This window comes from Parasteatoda tepidariorum, chromosome 8 (genome assembly GCF_982258835.1).
Source record: "Parasteatoda tepidariorum strain Cologne lab strain chromosome 8, Ptep-v5.0, whole genome shotgun sequence".
Taxonomy (NCBI): Eukaryota; Metazoa; Arthropoda; class Arachnida; order Araneae; family Theridiidae; genus Parasteatoda; species Parasteatoda tepidariorum.
This window is the reverse complement of record NC_141762.1, coordinates 17,082,828-17,102,119: the sequence shown is the minus strand read 5'-3', so window position 1 is coordinate 17,102,119 and position 19,292 is coordinate 17,082,828. Positions and strand designations below refer to the sequence as shown.

The 19,292-nt window shown below is 29.4% G+C and overlaps 2 protein-coding genes across 4 annotated transcripts in view; both read right to left on the bottom strand.

Annotated features, from left to right (window-relative positions):
* Positions 1–2,392: 2,392 nt before the first annotated feature.
* Positions 2,393–5,651, bottom strand: LOC139425541 (uncharacterized). Its single transcript, XM_071180659.2, has 3 exons — positions 4,847–5,651; positions 3,570–3,718; positions 2,393–2,764 (listed from the first exon to the last, which is right to left on the bottom strand). Exons 1-3 carry the CDS (start codon positions 5,491–5,493, stop codon positions 2,619–2,621), a joined length of 942 nt encoding a protein of 313 aa, XP_071036760.2. The 5' UTR covers positions 5,494–5,651; the 3' UTR covers positions 2,393–2,618.
* Positions 5,652–8,362: 2,711 nt separating this feature from the next.
* LOC107443217 (synaptic vesicle 2-related protein) overlaps positions 8,363–19,292 on the bottom strand; it is a 28,827-nt gene continuing 17,897 nt past the window's right edge. For all 3 annotated transcript variants that reach the window (XM_043047345.3, XM_043047346.3, XM_071180660.2), the window contains exons 10-15: positions 18,849–18,974; positions 16,140–16,251; positions 13,584–13,668; positions 12,718–12,807; positions 10,787–10,894; positions 8,363–8,480 (exon numbers count right to left, since the gene is read on the bottom strand). In XM_043047345.3, coding sequence (XP_042903279.1) covers positions 8,460–8,480; positions 10,787–10,894; positions 12,718–12,807; positions 13,584–13,668; positions 16,140–16,251; positions 18,849–18,974 — 542 coding nt within the window. In that variant the 3' untranslated portion in view covers positions 8,363–8,459. The remainder of the gene's footprint in view (positions 8,481–10,786; positions 10,895–12,717; positions 12,808–13,583; positions 13,669–16,139; positions 16,252–18,848; positions 18,975–19,292) is intronic.

The following is a 19,292-nucleotide window of genomic DNA, read 5'->3' as shown; positions in this document are numbered from 1 at the left end:
TATTAAAAATTATTTTTTTTGTGAAATTATCTTTGGGTAAATGAGTTTTATGACTGGGTGAAATTTTCTTCGAATTGCTTTATTAGTTTTTAAAATATGACTAAAAACGTAAAAAGTGAAATTAACATTAAGGGGTACGAACTTTGGATCGCTCTCCTGACCAAACTATGACCATATTTCCCAGATTGCGGCTACCCCCTATATTTTGAAGGTTAAGAATCCAAATATGTCAGAAAAAATATATGTTTATTCAGAGAAAGTACGTTTTTGTGTCTGATTTCGTAACTTAATTAACAGTTAGCACTAATTAATTAGCATATTTGAGGTCACCCCCAAGAACCATTAAGATTAACACTTAGTTCGTGAAAATCCGATCATTAGAACGGAAGTTATTCAGGGTGATATCTTTTTTTTTTTGCGGACTGTACAAAGAATCAGTGTGTTTTTTCATAAGGTAAATGTTAATATAGCTTATAACAAAATATTGTTACCCTAGCCTAAGGATAGTAAATTCCTTGTCCGGATTCGGAAACATTCCTTTTTACCTCTGATATTCTGTTGTTGCCTAAATCTATGCGCCAAATGTGAATAAGGGTAGCGAATACCTGGCCACTTACGTACGAAATTTCGTTATTTACCAGAAATAATATCACTATATTAGAAACAGCTTTCACGTCACTGTCAACATACTTCAATCCAATATTATTTAATTCAACAGTCTTCAGCTCCGACAAATCTCGCAGTTGCAGCACCAGTCAAAATCCCTGAACAAGACGAAATCATACATTCTAAAATATCTTAATTCTTTTTCTAATCCTTTGAATGATGTGTTTGTATCGCTTAGAGAGATCAAAGTGGTTCGTCTTAAAGTTATCTCATGTATCCGAACGTGATCTTGAAACAAAACATGAGGAATATACGAAAAGTCTGAGTCAGAGAGTGAAAATATATTAGTAATTTGAAAACGTTTGAACAAGATTGTATAATTTCTTAATTCAAAGAATATATGCTGCAATCGTTCCATCCAGTTTCATCTTACGTTTGACACTTTTTTTAAATCTATATGGCTTTGAAACAAAATTTTCCGAAAATTCTTTCGTATCTATCTACGTTTAAACAAAACATTTTAGAGACGAAAGTTACTCTTTCTATAATTCAGGTCTGGAATTCAATAAAATAAAGAATTAACTTTAACGAAACTTTAAAATGAACTAAAATTAAGCTAGATTCTAAAATGTTGATTTCTTTTTACGAAATATGTCCATAGTTTTGAAATATGTTGATTTTTCATGAAATATAATAGTTTATAATTTATTTATTTTTTTAGTTTTTCTTTATATAGTTAATATAGGTGCATGTTTATCTGTTACAATGTAAGAATTACTGTATGAAATTATGGTAAAAAGCACTGGCACTGAGGGTATCGGTATTTTTTAACCGTAAAATCCATTTTTACCGGAACATGTTACAGGACAAAAAATCTGATATGCCGTCATTTTTATATGGTAAAATCACCGAATCACTCGAATTAAAAAAATATCACAGTAAAAATTTCGGCATGATATTTTACTGTAAAATTTACCTTGGTAATTTATACCATAATTTAATCCGGAATTTTTTACGTGTATAAGCTATATAAAGCGGAGTTGATTGTTTAAAGAGAATGTTATTGATTAAACACTCATTTGAAATTAAAAAAGGAATTCGTGTTTTAAGTTTTTATCTAAATTATGTGTTTCTAAAGTGTAATATAAAATACTTACTTTAAAAGTTTCTTCTTAAATCAAAAACTTACAAAGAAGCTCAATGAAAACAAAAACTTTAAGGAAACAAAAAGTTTTATGAAAACCAAAAGTTTAAGGGAAAAAAATCGTCCCCACTTAATCGCATATCGCATAATCGAATAATGCGATACGAATCTTATACGAATAAAATTTAATGGAATCAACTCATTTTATATGAAGCCAATGCTAAACTTCCCCGTTTAAAAGAATATTTGTTGTTTTTTGTCCCCGCCTAATTGCGTAATAGCGGTACTGAAATGAAAAAAAAAATTTTTTTTTGAGAAATAATTCACCAATTAAAATGGAATTACCGTTTTTCAGTTAATATACAATAGGTGATTACTTCAATAGAGACGTCCCGTTAATTGCTTGATCTAAAGAGGTGTTAGGGGTAAAGTTGAAAAATTAATCAAATCTTGTTGCTTATTATACATTGAAGTAAACGAAGGGGGTTTTACCCCTCTTATATATATATATATATATATATATATATATATATATATATATATATATATATATATATATAGACGTTTCTATAAGGCCAACACATTAATGATTAGATGATTAAATAAGCTCTTAAATTGGAACAAATTATGAAAAGTCAGAAATACAGAACACTGTCAGTAAATTGTTTTTTTCGAATTACATTACAATAAAAAAACTGAGAGGACCAAATTGGCCCATCCTTCTTTCTAGTGTTAATAGAATGATATTACAAATATAATTGTCTATATGCAAAAAAAAACATTAATAGAAAGGTTATAACGGTTTGATTTTCAATGGAAAAAATTTAGAAACATTGAAATTAACTGTTTTACTGTACATGTCATTTTTCTAGAAGCACCAAAGTTCTAAATATTCCAAAGTTTTAATTTCTCTTCCAAGAAGTTTACTTGGCTCCGCACATATTCCACGAGTAATAATAGGAAAAATTTGCTTGAGTAGCCACTTCATTCTGCAATCACATACTAATGGATTACCTGTGAAATTAAAAGTTCAGAAAGAAAATAACGTTCAAGTAAATATAGTTCTATAATTGAAGTGCTAAACTAATAGTAAAGAACTGAATTTAATCACTCACTATTCAGAAATCTGTTAGTTTTTATAAATGATGGAATAATAAAACAGTCAGTAATAAAAAATTTTAAAACATTGGGATCTAAATTTTTAAATTCTTGTAATAAATCTAAATTAGGGCTAGTCGTCACTATTGTAACACTAAAAAAAAAAAGATCAACGGGAGAAAAAAAATTGGAAAAAATCTGCCAACTTTTGTATTAATGAAATGAAGTTTATGATTTGTGGTAAATATATTATACAATTTATAAAAGTTACCTAAAATGAAAGGTTAATTCTCATGAAAGTGTTAAAAATACAACCGAGATAGCAGCACCATGTAAAGTTGATAGAAAGGCACCAGAGACTGTGTGTAAATGATTATCCAGTCCACACAAGAGCATTTAAAGTGAATGTAAAGTCGAGTTAAGAATGGTCCCTTCAAAAGTGATCAACGCAATGTTGTATGATTTTTAAAGCAGAAAATGATTGCATGGTTGTTTTATATGTGCTAGACACTAATAGTAACTTAAAGTTAAATACCACTAGTCGTTACTCTCCGGTTACCTAACAGACTAAAACAGTATTCATTTAACAATAAAATATACTTTTAAGCTGTGGGAAACTGTAAAAAAAAACTTTCTGATAATTTTAGTGATTGAAAACTAAATTAGCTCATATTTTGTAACAGAACTTTATTTGTAAATGCATAAAAAAAATTAGTAATACCTGATAAATCAATCATATTTAAATTCTTCCAAATGGGTTCGAATAACGCTTGATCCAAAGTTATAAGCCCATTATTTTTCAAATCAACAAAACTCAAATATGGCATGTTCGTGAAAAAATCAGGTGGTAGAGATGAAATCTTGTTGTCGCTAAAAATGCAAAGGTAATTTAGAAGTTAAAAATAAATTTTGTTAGAAGTAAGAAAAAAGCATTGTACAAAAACATTTTAAGTTATGAGGTCTATAAATGTTAATATGTGCCACTGGTTTGTAAAATTCATTGAGATCTATTGGCACTGCAGGCAAAAAGCTAGGGAACGGTTATGAGATAGAAACTAAGTCAGACATAAATTTCTTAAAAAGGTTAATGTCCCCTCCGGACTGTCTAGCCAATAATGAATTGGAAGTGTCATTTATTGGAAAGAAATTTTAAAAACGAAAAAAAAATTAAATCTCCTTTTCTTGAGTCGTGGTGACTCAAGGGATAGAGCACTCGCCTCGCAACGAGGTGACTCGGGTTTGAATCCCAGCGATGGCTGGTCGATACAAATTCGCACCGATCACAGTGCTGACGCAAAATACCTTCTGTGGTAGACGGATCATGGATTATAGTCCCCTTGGCATCAGACTAATCGAGGAAGGCTTTCGTGATTTTCCTCTCCACGTAACGCAAATGCGTGTTAGTTCGAATGTCAGCGATGGCTTGTCGATACAAATTCCCATCTCGGCTCGCACCGACCACAGTGCTGACGTAAAATATCCTCAGTGGTTGGCGGATCATGGGTTAGAGTCCCCTTGCTGCCAGTCAACCATGGGAGATTATGTCGTTTAGCCTCCATGCAACACGAATGCGAATTAATTAGATATAAAAGTCGTCCACGAAAGCAAATTTCTCCAAATACTTAATTCAAGAGTTTTTTTGTCTTCTGAGTTCAAAATTATAAAGCTATGGAGTTGAACTTTGGTAGAGATAAACACAAAATCGGGTCGCCTGTTCAACTACGGCAATAAAATATACAATAAAATCTTCGCTTCTTATTTTTCGAGACGCGAATACTCCACAATAACGCTTATAACCCAATTTGCCTTTATGGCTTAGCAAAAAAGACAAAGAAATCCTAATGTAACAAGATCGTTTAATTTTTTAGAGAATGGTTTAAGTGGGTCATTAGATATGGAATCAAACCATTTTTCTATTTTTGTTTTCATGTTAAAGACCTTTGATAAGCTTAATAGTTACATATTACATAAAAACGTATTATTAGTATTAAATCTTACTTTAAATAAATCTTTGAAAGTTCATTTTCAGAATTTGGAAACATACTTCTCTTCAGATTTGATATCTTGTTGAAACTCAACCATATGCCATCAAGATGAACAAAAGGTGCAAATGATCGATCCTTTATGAACGAAATTTCGTTATTCGCGAACGATAAATGGATTAAACTACCTGCAGCAATAGCATTCACATCGTTATCAATATACTCTAATCCAATATTTTCTAACGTGAGGAATTTTAGTGCAATCAGACTTCGTAGTTGATTCCAGTCAAAATCACTGAGCAGCGTGGAATTCGCAATGGTGAGATCTGTCAAACTTTTTTCCAATCCTTCAAAAGCTGTATTTGTTTCAGTAATTGACGTTAAAGTGGTATTTTTTATCAATATCATTTTTATTTCAAAACTTTTGAACAAATCATGAGGGATGTATGAAAACTGAGAATGGATAATGCTCACACATTCGATTGATGGATACGATGTGTCTTTCGTTGACTTGTAAAAAGCTTCCTTTAGATTATTAGGATTGTCTATGCCCGAACATTCCACCAAATTATTTTTGATCTCACAATTTGGAGAAATCTTTTCCGATTTGAGACTTCCCGTAAAGAAATATAAAGTTAAAACAACAATGTAGAAAACAGACATAACTGGTTAGTAACTTCGCACAGTGTGTGATAAATTAAAAGGTAACAATAAAACATATAGATTATTCCTTTTATTTTCATTTTGAAAACGCACAAATGCACCAGATAATGGGATTACAGTTACTTTGTTCTTTATCGCTGTAAATGTTGACTGAATTGATTTAACTCCTTTTCTATTTTCTAAAAAACATTTTCGATAAAAAAAAATTTTTTTTTTGAGTTATTATCAATTAATCTATTTTTTTCTTTAAAAATCAGAAATGTGAACATTTCTGAAAGAAAAAAAACAATAGAAGTTACATAACATTGTTACAAGTGAAATGAATAAAAAAAAAGGAATACATCTTTTTTTTATTAAAAAAGTACTCAAACGTACTCAATTTTACTTTAGCAAGGTTTTTTTTCCACTGCAAAAGTACTTAATTATGCATCATTGTCCTCCATGCAACATAGATTCATGTGATTGAAGCCTTTAAAAAATTTAATTCAAAGAGTGAACTGAAATCATTCAAGTTTGAGCGGATAATTTTAAACGGAACTTGAATGAAATTCAATCGTATTTGATCAAGAACGAACACCTTCTAGGAGATGTTGGTTTGATTGACTATCAGTATTACTTGAGTGGATCGTTAAGTCGAGCTTGAGCGATTTTCAATTTTTTTTATTTTTGATTGATTATCTGCATCACTTGATTGAATCGTTTTAACTCAATCATATTTGATAGACTATTAACATCATTTCAATGCATGATTTTAAGTCGGATTTGAATTAATATAATTATTTTTGATTCATACTTAGCATCCTTTGAGTGGATTTATTTCAATCATACTAGAGTTATTTTCGATCATTTTTTATTCCTTTTACTTGAACGTTATTTGAATCACATTTGAATTAAATTAATCTTTTTCAGACTACTCATTAAATCTTTTACTGCTTATAGATTAAAAAAAATATTGTTAGGATACGTAACAGAAATAATCTATCAGCTTATTTTAAATTTTATCGATGGTATGCTCGGTAATTAATAATTTTCGTTTCCTTTTCTCTTTTCTTTTTTTTTTTTTTTTTAAACTAAACTGTGACAGTTGGGAAGATATGTGAAAGCTTAGTTATTCATCTGTATTTAACAATTAAAAAACTGAATATAATTGTAAGATAATAATTTTCAGCTTTGTACTTGTAAGCTTCGTGTGAGACTTAAGTACGAAATTTTAAGGATTTTTAACTTTCCGTGATGAGACGAAATGAAGAATGAATGAAAAATCAATGTTAAAGAAAAGCGGAAAGAGAAATGTGCGGATTTCTTCATTCTTTTTAGAAAACCAGGTCCTTTATTTTCACCAAATTTACAAAATAGTTACAGAATTCATCAGCAGGTGAGGCAGCCAACTATAGAAACTAATAAGCAGTATTTTCTCCTGGATGTTAGATTCCAACTGATTTGCTTAATTATTTTGAATGCCTATTGCGGTATATACGCTGATAGCAGTAAGGACACTATAGCTAATATTAAAATTGGGGCAAAAAGATGTTTAGTCCTTAATTTAAAATGTTGAGGGCAGTGGGTGCGCTTAATGCAGCGTAAATTAATTTAAAGAGTATTAAGAGTCTTTTTTTAATGCAATTCTATAGTATATATTCATATTCTATTGTTCGGCATCCTCCCCAAACATTATTGTATAGAAATATCATTTTTAATGCACCCTTACTTTATGCATTAAGGATTAAAAACAATGATGCATTAAGGATTATAATGCATGGTTATTTAGCTTACTTTAAATCCAGAAGAAACCTTTTTTGACAGCTTATAATATAGCGCGATAGGAATCAAAATATATTGATCCCTCTTTTCTGATTCCAAAAAGATTAACCACTAATTATGCATTGCATTCAATTATGCCCATAGCTTTTTTAAAGTATTACCAAATTTATTAGATTAGCAAGCTATTTAATAGTATCTTCAAAACATAGCTTTTATCCCCGTAGAACACAAAAATTAAGGCTGTTTTTTCCATCCACATTTTCTAAAAAGAAAACTGTAATAAGATCACCTGTTTCTATCTCGCCTTTCTTAATAACACATTAATAAATGCGTGACATCACGAAATGTTTTTATTTCATTGAAATTGCAAAGAAAAACTCTTAAAATCGTCTACATATATTCCTTCCCAAGATTCTTGAACTCATAATTTCCAGATGCTTTGCCTTTTCCGATACTTTCGTCTAGTTTCCTAACTATGCTTTAAGCAATAAATCATAAAAATAAATAATAAATAAAGCAGATCAGTCAGAATAGCTTTCCTACTATCCTATCCATGTGTCCTACCATGTATCCTACTATCCATGTTGTAGCATGTCTACAAACACAATTATTAAATTCCAATTCAGTAGTATGTAATACATGCTAACTCGATTCTATACTAGGGAACCTTTTCATAGATGAAGGTTGGCATTGTCGATAACACTCGCCCCACAATGTATCTTATTATCCATTCAACCTATTATCCATCCTCCTATTCTATTCCTATTGTATATACTCTTCCATGACTTGATTTGGGGTACGATTTACCTTGGGGGAGGGGGGATGACCCGATTACTCCTTCTCCCATCGCTTTAATTTATCCCAACACATTATTGGGCAGTTGGGAAGAGCGTCTAGGAGATCCGAGGAATAGTCACGTGTTTTTTCGATTTGCATTGCCAGAGCATGTTTGTTTACTCACCAGCATTGTCTTCTGCTCAACCAAGATACCAGATCACTGAATACTAGATCGTTGTCATTTGCTTATAAGTTTAACTTCTGAGGGAAATACGAAGTCGAATTCGGGAACTGAATTATTTAAAAAAAGAAGGTAAGTGATGAAAACAGCTTTTAAAAAAGATGTTTATTTGTACAATTTTTTTATAATATTGCCATTTTCTTTCATGTCATTTTTTTATGATATCATCTTCTCGAAAATTCGCTCCCTATTTTTCTTTCGGTATTTCCTAAAAAATAAATCAAGTTTGATAAAATTATGTAAAAGAAAATAATTTTGTGATACATAGCTTTATTTTTTTTAAAAAATATAAAGAGTACATTCAAAGAAATTTTTAATAACGATAATATTATGATACAAACAAAATGTAATTATTTTCAACATATTTTTAGAAAATAAAATGAATGTCAGATGTTAGTTTACGGAAAAACATACATTTTCCTAAATAATTTACTAGTTATAGCGATAACGAAACTTGAGTGTAATGTCGCATATCGACAAAAATGTTTTTTATATAAATATTAAATATTGCGAAGTCAACCTGAAAAATTACTAAAGGAATTCAATTTAAAATCTCAGCATTTTATGCCAAACAGTCGAAAATTTAATAAGGCTTAAGAACCTAATGTAAAATTATAAAACAATTGTAAAAATTTACATTTACGTGATGTCCCATGATAAAACGTTTTCTGGCTCTTATATATCCTAAAATATTTTCTAAGCACACCTAAATTCATTATTTAATAACTAAAACTTTACATTTTCTTTTGACATTGAAAAAAACAGTTTTCTTGTCGGACTGTTAATATAGGATTCATGTTTGGACATTAATTTGCGTCCATTTTTAAATGTAATGCATATAATGCGGCAATTTTTAAAAAAGAAGACGTATTATTAACAGTACGACACAAGCGATTAATACGAAATGAAAATTATAACATTTTTAAAAAAAATACATAAGAATAGCTTGTTTCAAACTAAAGTAATTTATGTTAAATTAAGTTTTAAAAAATATTTACTTTGAATTAATTATGAATTTTCATATTTATTTCTAAAAAAGTGTAAAACTTTAATAGGTTAAATATAACAAAGCAATAAAATCATTTCGTCTTGACAGATACGAATCAAAAGATTTTTACATATTTAGAACGATTCTCTGAAAAGCATCTTTTTTAATTAGTTAATTGAAAGAAACTTCAGCTATTTAGTTTATTGATTTAATGGCTGGATTGCAAGGTTTAAACAATTGTAGTATGATCGGGATGTTGAGTTTTTAGCATAATCCTCATTCGTTGCAATGTAGTAAAAGACGTATACTTATTTATTTATTTATTTTTAAATTAATATAAAAATCCAATCATAAACATTTCTTTCTTTATTTGATTTCTTTTTTAAAAAGGGAGACGCAAGTAGAAAAAAAAAAGTTTCAATTTTTTTAAATTGTGTTGTAATCCAAAATGTATATGTTTGTGCAATGTGTAATAACAAGTGTCCCAAAAATGACCGATGATTTCAAAAATCAATTTTAAAGAAAAGCGGAAAGAGAAGTGTACTGATTTCTGCAATCTCTTTAGAAAACCAGATCCTTTATTTTCACCAAATTAGCAAAATAGTAACAGAATTCATCAACAGGTGACGCAGCCAACTGTAGGAACTAATTTCTCCTGTCTGTTAGATCATTCCAACTGATTTGCAAGGGAGTCGGCAAATTTTTTTTTCAGACTGCACCAGAATGTGGCTCATCTGAAAATTGTGGTAATTTGAAAAGATGGTTTTTCGAAGCTCGCTGTCTTCACCAAGGAAAATAAAAAAAAAACTCCGTTTTCCATTAAAGCAAGGTGATGAGTTCAAACTATTGATATCATCTTTCTGTGAAGAATTATCTGGGCTTTAGAACAGACAAGTAACTTAAATATTTTAAAAGATATGAAACTTTTTTTTCAAAAAATCACCGATTTTGTAATATTTTTCCATCTAGCAGAAAGCTATGAAAATCAGTGCCTTATTCTTAGTGTCTGCACATTTTTATGAGTCCAGATAATGCAGTATTGGAGTAAGCTTTTACGTATTAGAAATTTAGACCACAAAAGCTTTTCATTTCCACAGAACTGTGGCTTTTCTCCAAACTGACGTCTTGCGCCATTTTCATAATAAGCATAGAGGGTTAACTTTAGATTAGCTAAACTTATCCCAACAGTCATGAGTAACTGTTGCAAACTCACAGCAGTTATGAAAATAGTATATTATTCGCAAAAATGCATCATTTCATATGACGACAAAGCCTTCGAAGTTAACAATACCACATTGTGACAAACTGTATAACTAATATTGTAACCTAGTGAGAAAAACTCCTCATTAACTAAGTAAAATGCAGTAAAGGGTACATTTCTACCTTCTTTTAGTTTTCGTTTGATTTTTCAAACTGTCGGTCGATTTTGGGGACTCGTACGTGTGATAATATTATGTAATATGTCTCTCTCTTGTTACATGTATAATTGATTAAATATTGTTCTTTTAATGTAGTTTATTGCTTACCATTAATTCCAAACCTCTAGTTTCTAAAGGTAGAAACGCTCCCGCAATGCCACACAAGAGAGTTATACACCCGTAAAATCCAAGTAAGCATTCTTGCCTTCCTATGGCCTAAGTAAAATACTTATTTATAGAAACAGATATAATAAAACAATGAAATAATATAAGATACAGCTCATGAAAACTAGCATGATATGCCTTTTATTAATAACTTAAGCTTAAATAAGTTTCATTACAAAGATGTAAATTTATTTCACTGTAAATTGAAAAGCAATTATAAAAAAGGCAAATTTTCTAACTTTTATTTAAGACATTTCGATATATGCTTAGAATGAGATTTGTAAAATGGTTCACTAAAAACAGTAAGAAATGGTGATTTTTGTCAATTAATTTTTGTCAATTAATTTTCGTATAAAATATTAATTCTTTGTTTCTTTCATCAATCCCAATTCCATTACCAAAAATGCATAATGAAAACTTAATTTTTATGATTCTCTATATAAATTAAATATTTTATGAAAATATATTTTATTTAAAAAGTTAATTTCAAATCAAAGTGTTCCAGTAGCTTTTTTGTATTTTCCGTACGATTAGAAAAAGTATCCTCACCACATTGCATGGAAATGCAAGATTCAGTGTCTTAGAACAATTACAAAATTAGTGTAGCAAGGATTAATATTTCAATTGAATATTATGGACTATGAAGATGATGAGTTTTAGCATAAATGTATTTTAGTTTCAAAAAAAGCAATTATACTAAGTAATGGGTACAATATTTTTATGGAAGTAACAAGCATGTTTGCATATTTCTGTCTGGAAACTGACCAATAGGGTCGAGAAAATCAAAAAACGAGACGTGTCTTTGTATCCTGTTAACGCAGAGCACCAAGTTAAAAAGCACAAATAATCCAGTGAACAAAGAGAGGAGATCCTTTCAGTGCTATTAGAACCCTTCACATACACTTATGGTGTGCACTTTTAGAAGTATACACTTATTCAGGTACACGCCAGAGTAGATACACTTATGATAAACAATAAAAAACTTGAAATAATTTCCTAAGAAATCGAATTTTAAATACACGATTTTCAGGATTAATTTGATTTCTCAGGAACTATTCAAACGATTTCGCTCAAATGTTGTATTTTGCCATGTAAAATTACGTACTTTAAAATTGTATACCTTAAAATTTTAATTTTTTTGACTATTATTGAATAAAATAATAAAAAATAATGAAATAATCATGATTTTCTAAAAGTTATATCTGGCATGAAACTGTCTTCGGGAAATCAAATTTTATAATTGTATTCTAAAACTTTTCAATTAGCTTAAGAATTTTCAAACTATGGCGAAATACACGAAAAGTAAATTAACATTGGGTTCAAAACTTGACTCACTCTCCTGACCAAACTAAGGTGACCATATTTCGAAGATTGCGGCTATACATGAAATTCTGAGGATCAAAAAAAAATTGAATTCGTTAAAAAAACGGTGTGTTTATTCAGAGAAAATACGTTTTTGCGTCTGATTTCGTAATTTAAAATATCATCTGCACCAATCAATTAGCATATTTGTGATCCCCCTTTCGAAACATTAAGATTGAGCCTTAAAACGTGAAGATTCAATCATTAGATCAAAAGTTATTCTGGGTGGTTCATTTTTCGAGCTCTGTACAATAAATTAACATTGTTAACATTATCATACATTATTCGAATATTGCAATGCAACACTTTTTAGGCTAAATATTCGAATAAAAAATAAATAGTGTTAAAATCATAAAAATGTAAAAAACTGGTTAAAAAACCTGCTGTAATTGGGTTTAAATTAAATTGGATAAAAATCGAAACATAAATTTTAACTACAGAGGTTTTAATTTCTTGGTTATAATGACAAGTATATACTTAGAAATTCTATTGAAAAATCAAGCTATACATACCTGATAAATGTATGGACTTAAGAAAAATCCTATGTAAAATGTCGATACACATAATCCAACAATGCATCCTCGATGTGTTGTAGGGTAAGCCTAAATATTAATGAAATGTAAATAAAAAAAATTCCAAACATTGAATATACTTTAACTAATTTACACATTACTGATTAGTTCAGTAGTTTTTCAAAAGTAGATTTCATGCTTTTTAATTTTAACATGAACTAAATAGTAACAGATAGAAACATTATTCTAATGCTATTTGTCAATGAAATTTTTTATAGCCGGTCATTAATGTCAAATAATGAGTACAAAATATGGTAAAACAAAGCATACTTGATCTCTTAAAGCTGTATAATGATTTGAAAACTCAGCTAAAGAAGAACAACAAAAAAACAGAATGTGAAGTTAACTGTGTTCTGCTAAGGAAACCATGTATTATTTTCACCAAGTTTCAACATTAATTAGAAAGTTCATCAGAAGATTCCATTGCTGACCAGAAATACAATGTTTTCTGCTGAGTGTCAAATAATTTCGATTGAAATATTTGTTTCTGTCAGTTTTGTTCTCAGATGTACACACTATAACTGAAAAAAAAATTTCCGAAAATACCAATGTTGGGGTACCTTTTCTCCTCATTATTGTTGTAAATGGTGACTATTTGGAAAATATGGTTTTTCTGTTGGAAGTGACTGCAATCTATTGATGAAAACTGTAACTTCGGAGAATAAAAACAGTGATTTCCAAGCAGAACACAGAAACCAGTATTTTTTTAAATGGCTGACATTTTTAGAATACCTGGTAAAAATCATGAAACAAAACGTTTTCGCAACAAAACCAAAACATATGAAGAAATTAATTCAATTTTTTACCTCTGATGACATAAGAAGAATCAAATCAAACTGTGGTATGAGTAAAGCTCTGGAACAGTAGAGAAAAGCCGTCTTCACTAGAATGCTAAATGTTGGAAAAATAATTTTAAAAAAAAGGTTAGAACAATGTGTTACAATCTGTATTACAAATTTCTATCTCTTTAGAAAGTGTCGATTACTTTAAAACCATCTTTACTTTGAAAATCGATACTTTTAAGTCATAACAAATCGATACTTCAATCGAATAGATACTTTTAAAATCGATACAAGTAATTTTATTTCCTTTAAATACTTCCATTAAAATGTTTTATTGAGCAAAAGCTCCATATTTCTTTATTACTAAATATTTCATGTAATAAATCATATTATAACAATAAAAGAAGAAAAAAACATATCGCTATAAAAATGTATGAGAGCACATTCATATGACATAATATATTGAATTATATCAAATTAATGTTATACCTGCAAATGACGTAATATGGGTACCTCGATCTTGATTAGTTGTTAAAATGCAAATTGTTTACGTTAGCAACTGTTCTTTCCTTTCTGTTTCGAGTAAGCTAAGCCCGCAAGTATCAATTTTCTTAAATGACATATTCTATAATCTTTCAAAAAGATTTAAATTCTTTCACTACATATTTCTTACTTAACGCAAAAACAGGAATGAAACCACGTAGAACATAAACAAACTAATTAGGCATCGAAGTTGCCAGGTACACAAAACAAAAATGACGTCAGCTCCAGCTGATTGTTTATAAACGAACGCTTGTTAAAAGTTGAGCTAAGTAAGAATGTTGAATAACGTGAAATTAATTAAATACAACTCCGTGTCACGCATTGAATTTGTTGAAATATAATTCTCTCTCGTCTACTTCGTTTACTTAACTTAGATTTATTATTTGTTTATGTATTTACAAATCCGTGATATATTTTTATTTCGTTTACCTGGCAACTTCGATGCAGAATAAGTTATGTTGTACAGGGCTTAGTGTCTCTCTTTCTGTTAAGTAGGAAATATATAGTTAAAGAATAGGAATCTTTGTGTAAGAATAATGAATGTACTTAAGATTTGTTGCATATATGTTACTGAAGAGAATTGAATCTTGGCGGACTTGACTGGCTCGAAGGGAAATGGAACCAACAGTTTCTAACGTAAACAAATGCCCACGTTTTAACAACCTATCAGGATCGAGATACCCACACTACGTCACCTGCATGTATCCCATTCTCTCAGTCTTTCTGTTGACTTTCGTCTGCGCAAACGCTTTTGATATATTTTTATTAAAAAATCTTTGCATATTTTATCGTCTGAAATGAAATCTCGTTCTCACGATTTACATCATAGAACTATTGCTTTCTTCCATGTTCAGGGGAATCATTGGTTTTCTTGGAAAAAAATTAGTTTTTTAAAATAAAACGAGTACTGTGACTTTATTTACACACATCATAGTTCAATTGGGGATTAAAATTTCAAATGAAAATGTAAAAACAAAATTATTATTCCATTGGCAGGTAATATATTTTTTCAAATACATATAACTTCCATTTAATATTGCAAATATTGCTAAACTATTTATGTTAAATAATTAATCTTATTTCAAAATTTTTAGTCAGATTTAAGCAAAGCATTTCACTTAATCGAATTAAATCTGATGTAACAAATCGTAAATTAACAAGTATCGTACCAAATCGTAAAGCAGCTTGCAAAATGTTATTAATTACGCAAGCTTATTTATTATTTTTATGTATAAAATATTTTTTACACTATAATGTTACGCATTAACTATAAATCCTTCTGGCTTATCACAATTATCAAATTATTCAGACAATAATTTGAAAAGCGCAACATTAATTACATTGCTAAACTTGTAGTGTAAAATTTGTCGAAATTGGATGATTAAACAACACAGAATATTGTATGAATGAGCACTTTTTTCTTCAAATTAACTCCAAAAAGAGCTTTTATACGCAATTTAAAGGTCAATAATAAATATAAAGACACGTTCACGTTTATTCACACCATATGTGAATTATTTAGCTTTCGAAAATACCCATTTTTGCGCACTTTTGATATCGTCACTAGATTGTTCACAACTGGATTACGAGTTGGCGTGAGTTTATTGTTGTCTGAAATGCTACTGTGCAGTGTGCCAAAATACAAATAAGGACCACTCTGAATAGTTTTTGATTTGAGGATCGGATCTTCACTCTTTAAGATTCAATCATAATGGTTTGAGGGGTGACCTTAAATATGCTTATTAATTTGTGCAAACGATATTTTAAGTTACGAAATTAAACACAGAGACGTAGTTTCTCTGAATAAACATGCCTTTTTTCCCGTCGTATTTGGATTTCTAATCCCTAATGTGTAGAGGGTAGCCTCAATCTGGGATATATGGTCTCCTGGATATATGATTCATGTTTTATGAATACTACACGTTTTGAAACCCTTAAATTTAAGTGCTTTTAAAATGTCTCGTAACCCCACTGAACTTTTTTTATTATAATGACTATTCAATACGAATAAATAAAAAAGTACATCATGACACTTACTCAGGTGTTGGAATATACTGAAGAAATATAAATAGAGAACAAATTGCACTTGAAACACCCAAGAAAATTTTCCTATTAATGACATCCACCAAGATCATGTAGACGAAAATTCCTAAGAAATATATACATTGTTCGTTTTTAAAATTTCAAAATATATTCATCTTTTTTATAACATTTTACAGGAATATATACGTAACTTGCCTGTAAAATTTGTGTATATATATATATATATATATATATATATATATAATAAATAAATACAAGAAAACACTAAGAAAGTTAAGAAAAACAATAAGTTTCATTTTGCTAAAAATTTCTTTATTAATTTATACAATTTTCCATGTGCAAATCCATTTCGGGCAAATCCGTGGTTAAAGTTATCTGCTAAAATTTTTTCTTTGTTAATTTTTCCATGTGCAAATCCATTTCGGGCAAATCCGTGTCAAAATTATCTATTAAAATTTTTTCTTTGATAATTTAAATAATTTTTCTATGTGCTAATCCATATCGTGCAAATCCGCGGCTAAAATTATTTGCAAAGCAGGCAATTTATGTTTCGATTTTGTATTTTTCTTAAATAAACATCTATCTTCTAAAACTATTTATGATCAATTTTTAAAATTATCCAGTATAATATTACCTTGTGCACATCCATTTCGGGCTCATCCTTGGTAACTAAAAAATCAATACTCAGAATAACAAATCACTTCAGCAGTGCAGTAAGAACGACACTTTAAAACCCTCTTGTTACACTCAATTTGCGCTTTTGTTTTCATCTTTTGTTTTCATATTTTGTAATCTGGCAATCTTTCTGCGAAAACATTTTTAAATCATTCTTGAAAAATATCCGTCCGTGTAAGTTGTTATGATTTTGCTACTCGCTTTATAGTCCCCCCTTTTTAATGTTTTTATTTTATTTTATTATCTGTTTTTACATGTTATTTTTACTTTTTATGATCTATTTTTATGTAGTTATTTTATAAAAAAAATTTTTGAGTGCTCCTCACACTATTGTATTAATATATTTTGCTCTGGCTTTATTGATACAATATCAGAAAGCACTCTGTTTTGCGGATATAATCGTGTGGGCTAAAGAAAAGATTATATATTTTTTTTCCGGTTTTTTAATTAACATTTAATTTTTTTTTTTTGAATAAAATGTTGTTTATTTTTTTACTTATTATTTCCCACCCCCTTTTTTTCATATGTCTATAATTTTTCTTTGTTTTTATTCTTCATTTTGAACTTATATATATATATATATATATATATATATATATATATATATATATATATATATATATATATATATATATATATACAGGGTCTTTATAATTAAAGTTCCACTTTGAAATGGCTACAAAAATAAAACTACCCAACCAAATGTCATCAAACTTGGTAAATGTCTATAAGAGGCTATGGGATTTCAGTTCCCGCAAAAAAAAAAAAAAAAAAAAAAAAAAAAAAAAGTGTAAAAATTCACCACCAGTGGTGAATGGCGCTGTATGCAATAAGGTTAAACGAAATAACAGGTGCAACAGATAACAAACCTGTGGCTTGAAATTTTGCCATCATTTTCCGTAAACCTTGCTGTGTCATTGGACCTCGGCGTTTTCCTCTTACAGTACGGAACTTTTGTAAAGCCCTCCGTTCATTGCTGTAGCATTCATAGTAACATTTCACAAGCAAAGCACGGTCTTGCATGGTAACAGACATTGTCGGCTCAGAACACTGACAGCTCAGACAAGGCGCCTCACTTTTATAACTGCAAAGTCACATGACGTGTAAAACAAATTTGCATATTTTACATATGTTTAACACTATTGCATACAGCGCCATTCTCCGCTGGTGGTGAATTTTTGAACGATTTTTTTTTTTTTTTTTTTTTTTTTGCGGGAACTAAAATCCCATGACCTCTTATAGACATTTACCAAGTTTGATGACATTTGGTCGGGTAGTTATATTTTTATAGCCATTTCAAAGTGGAACTTTAATTATAAAGACCCTGTATATTCAGTGCGCATGAAAATAAACGATTGATGCAATGATCTGATATTTAAGTTCCAGGACTCAATCTTAATGATTCGAGGAGGTGACCTCAAATATACCAATTAATTGATTTGGACGATATTTTAAATTTCAAAATCAGAAAGAAAAACATGCTTTCTTTGAATAAACATACCTGTTTTCGATGGATTCGAATTTTTGACCCCCGAATTATACGAGGTAGCCGCAACCTGAGAAATACGGCTCCAATAGTTTGGTCAGGAAAGCGGTCCAAAGTTTGGACCCCTAAATATTAATTATACTGTTACTGAATATTGATCATCTTATGTTATCATTATTTTCGTAACTTTATTTCTCCTGCACCAATTAGTTAACATATTTGGGATCTCCCCTCCGAGCTATTAAGATTGAGTCCTCGAACGTAAAACTCTCATCATTATCATTAAATCAAAAGTTATTTAGAGTGGCCCTTTCTTTATTGCTCACTGTACATTTATTTCTTGTGAAATTCCTTGTATGATAGTGTTACTTGTTTTTAAACTTTGAAAAGAAGAAACATTTACATATCAAAAACTGGAAGTAAATTATTTATATTAATAATAACTTTCCATTTTTCATCGTGAACCATTTATTGATTAATTCAATTCCATATATAGACTTTTGTTCAGCTCTATACGTTATTTAATGATAACAAATACGTACCCGGAAAATCCAAAGCACTTGTCCACATTATCTCAATAAATTCTGTACTTGTTACATTTGGTAAACATTCCACAACTGTATGAACATTGCCCAGAAAGTTTCTCTCAGAATTTGTTATATTCAATTCTAATGGAACAAACCAAAATATTCACAAAGTTAAGCAATGATTTGAAATAATTGGTTACATTTAAGATTCAATACAAAATGCATATTGATTCATCAATTAATATAACACTTCAAATTATTACTCATTATTAGTTTCAATGTTCTTTAAATATATAGGATTACTTTGAAAGATTTTTGTGGATTTAATAAAATCACATAACTGGTCTAACTTTTGGAAAACTTACTTTTTCTTGGTGATTTAAAATAATTGGTTACATTTAAGATTCGATTCAAAATGCATATTGATTCATCATTTAATTAACATAGCACTTTGTTTCA